We start from the raw sequence: 2,338 nt of genomic DNA, 5'->3' as shown, positions 1-2,338 counted from the left end.
GCTCCGACAAATATGAACGAATTGACGATGGCCATTATTGATATGGAAACTGAAGGCGGCATTTGGGACACCGTAGCGGCTCTGGTAAAAAAGTAAAATCATGGACGGAGAAAACTTGTACCTTAACCAGAGGATACCGACTGTGCATGCGCAGTAACGTTGTGGCGCATGCGCAATAAGTCCAAATTTGCTTTTTGTGTTATATTTGTCATTTATTAAATCTGCCCACCACATGTGTTTGATTGAACAAACTGACCATAACCGGCGCCAACGGGTTTAAAATAGTTATTTGGTATCCAGTGATCATGACCAGCATCCCTGCGTTCATGAACAAAGCGATCGCCCCGAACCTCGAGTTCTCCTGCGTTTAAATTGAAACGTTTACACTTTTAATTTGGGTTTCTATATAAAGGAAACGATGGATGGGAAAGATGAGACACCTTTAGCACTTAATATCCGAATATCCTGATCCTGATCGTGTTTTAAACAATTACAACGTTTTGTGAAAGTCGTCAGGATACGGTTTTATAATTCTTTGAATGTTTTTTGTTTACTATCAAATGGGACGATAAAATGGAATGAAACTGTGTCCCATCTTCCCCCACCTTAACCTAACTAAAGTTCTAGTTCATTTTATGCTTACTCACCGGTTCGGCCATTTAGCCTGGCTGGTACAACCTCTTGCTTTATTTCACTGATTGACTTTCGTTTTTACCAATTGCCTGTTGCAGCTGATTCGCAGAAAAACAGTAACTAGCCATGTTGCAACGTCGAAGATAGTGAAAGGAAGTTACAAGTTTTGAAGGCACCAGCCGTAACCTAACACGAGGTACCGAACCGTATAACTTGTATGCAAGCTTGCATAACACAGGTTAAACTCATTTGCTCTACATTAGTTGTTGAATGTGACGTATATCTTCGCATGGCCGCAAAACGACAGTCGTTATAACATGGGTGTTCATACACCTACCAGCTTACGGGTTACCATGTATGTTACTTTGAAGGTGATTACTTTTTGGGTAAAATCCGTGAAGACGCGCCAAGGGTGATATATGTTCGCGAATTTACGTTTTAAACAATGGTACTATGTATTGGGTAAACCGTGGGTAAACGAATAATGAAGATTAAAGATCGATGTCTTCTGTTTTTAAACTGGGAGAGGTTGTTTTATACGTGTATTTGTCTAAAAATGAATAGTTTACCTTTTACTTGCGGAAACCGATCTTTCAACCGACCCCTTTGACATTTGTGGTTCCATTTACGCAGACAGACCGTTGTTATTGCACTAATTGCAACATAAAAGCTGCAAGGTTTTGGGTTATGCTGAGGCAGGCGCGCTAACGCTAACCGTAGTGCCGCGACGATAGCCACACCTTGATTTAGTGCCAAAAATTCTTTTGTACCACCACCAACAAAATCTATTTGTACGTGTTTAATTAATTTCCTTGTGCCCGCTATGGTCCCAAAAACTTGTGTTTTTTGAGTTTTCGACACCGTTTAATGTTGTATAATGTATCTATGTTCTTACCGGTTAACTGAAAACTTCTTAGCTGGGGATTCCCCGATATTTGTGTTCGGTGAAATTTAAATTTCCGAAAGGCAATTTGGAATTAAAAAGACAGTTTGTTGTTGTGAATATTAAAAATGGACCGTAGTATTTGGGATTGCCTGGAAAAGCAAAGCGAGGGTGGGATGCTGTTGACTTCTTGTGGAGCAGAGCTGCAGGAATTAATGAGACAAATCGATATAATGGTAGATGGACGATTGGTTTAATAGTTGCTTGAAAATTAATTCACAAAATGTATTTTTTTCGCTCGACTTGTGTCAATGGGCATAGAGTTTTTTACAGCAGAACCATTTGATGTGAAGTACATTTCAATATAAACAAGAATTTAGTGTTGTTGTTGTTTAGAAATTTACTTTCTTTTCTAATATAATATGGGTAAGATCGCGCAGCGTGGCATGCCATGGGTCCTGGAATTTAGGCCAAGATTGGCCCATTACCCCAACCCCACCCCAATTTTTTTTTAATTTACTTGCTTTGCATGTTATTGTTAAATATTGTTTATTATTCTGAGCAAAGAGGTTTAACATTCACAGCTGAATTACTTGTGTCAAATACGTTATACAGGCTAACCTATTGGCTTACTATAAAGGTAATGGCATCATAGTGAAGAATCCCCGGTACATAGCAGAATAGGCTGGTGGAAAGTGTTAAAGGTTGATGGTTAGGGGTTGATAAACTTGATGGTTAGGGGGTTAGTGGTTATAGGGGCTTAGTAGTTGGGGGTTAGAGGTTAGCAAATAAGATGGGGAGCATTCTTTACTAGTGCTAAAG

The 2,338-nt window shown here is 39.3% G+C and overlaps 2 protein-coding genes and 1 long non-coding RNA gene across 3 annotated transcripts in view; 1 reads left to right on the top strand and 2 right to left on the bottom strand.

The window, feature by feature from the left end:
* Positions 1 to 35, bottom strand: part of LOC100185958 (solute carrier family 2, facilitated glucose transporter member 5-like) — a 3,734-nt gene extending 3,699 nt beyond the window's left edge. The window contains exon 1 of the mRNA XM_026838093.1: positions 9 to 35. Coding sequence (XP_026693894.1) covers positions 9 to 35 — 27 coding nt within the window. The remainder of the gene's footprint in view (positions 1 to 8) is intronic.
* A 27-nt stretch (positions 36 to 62) lies between these two features.
* On the bottom strand, positions 63 to 1,032 carry LOC113474944. The gene is made up of 3 exons (XR_003396660.1): positions 648 to 1,032; positions 230 to 361; positions 63 to 81 (listed from the first exon to the last, which is right to left on the bottom strand). It is a non-coding gene; the product is annotated as an uncharacterized LOC113474944 (long non-coding RNA).
* Positions 1,033 to 1,938: 906 nt separating this feature from the next.
* Positions 1,939 to 2,338, top strand: part of LOC113474951 (39S ribosomal protein L27, mitochondrial-like) — a 2,078-nt gene continuing 1,678 nt past the window's right edge. Inside the window, 1 exon segment of the mRNA XM_026838105.1 lies at positions 1,939 to 1,942. Within this exon segment, the coding sequence (XP_026693906.1) occupies positions 1,939 to 1,942 (4 nt within the window).

This window comes from Ciona intestinalis, unplaced genomic scaffold, assembly GCF_000224145.3.
Source record: "Ciona intestinalis unplaced genomic scaffold, KH HT000054.2, whole genome shotgun sequence".
Taxonomy (NCBI): Eukaryota; Metazoa; Chordata; class Ascidiacea; order Phlebobranchia; family Cionidae; genus Ciona; species Ciona intestinalis.
The sequence above is the reverse complement of the archived record's forward strand: the minus strand, read 5'-3'. Positions and strand labels throughout refer to the sequence as shown.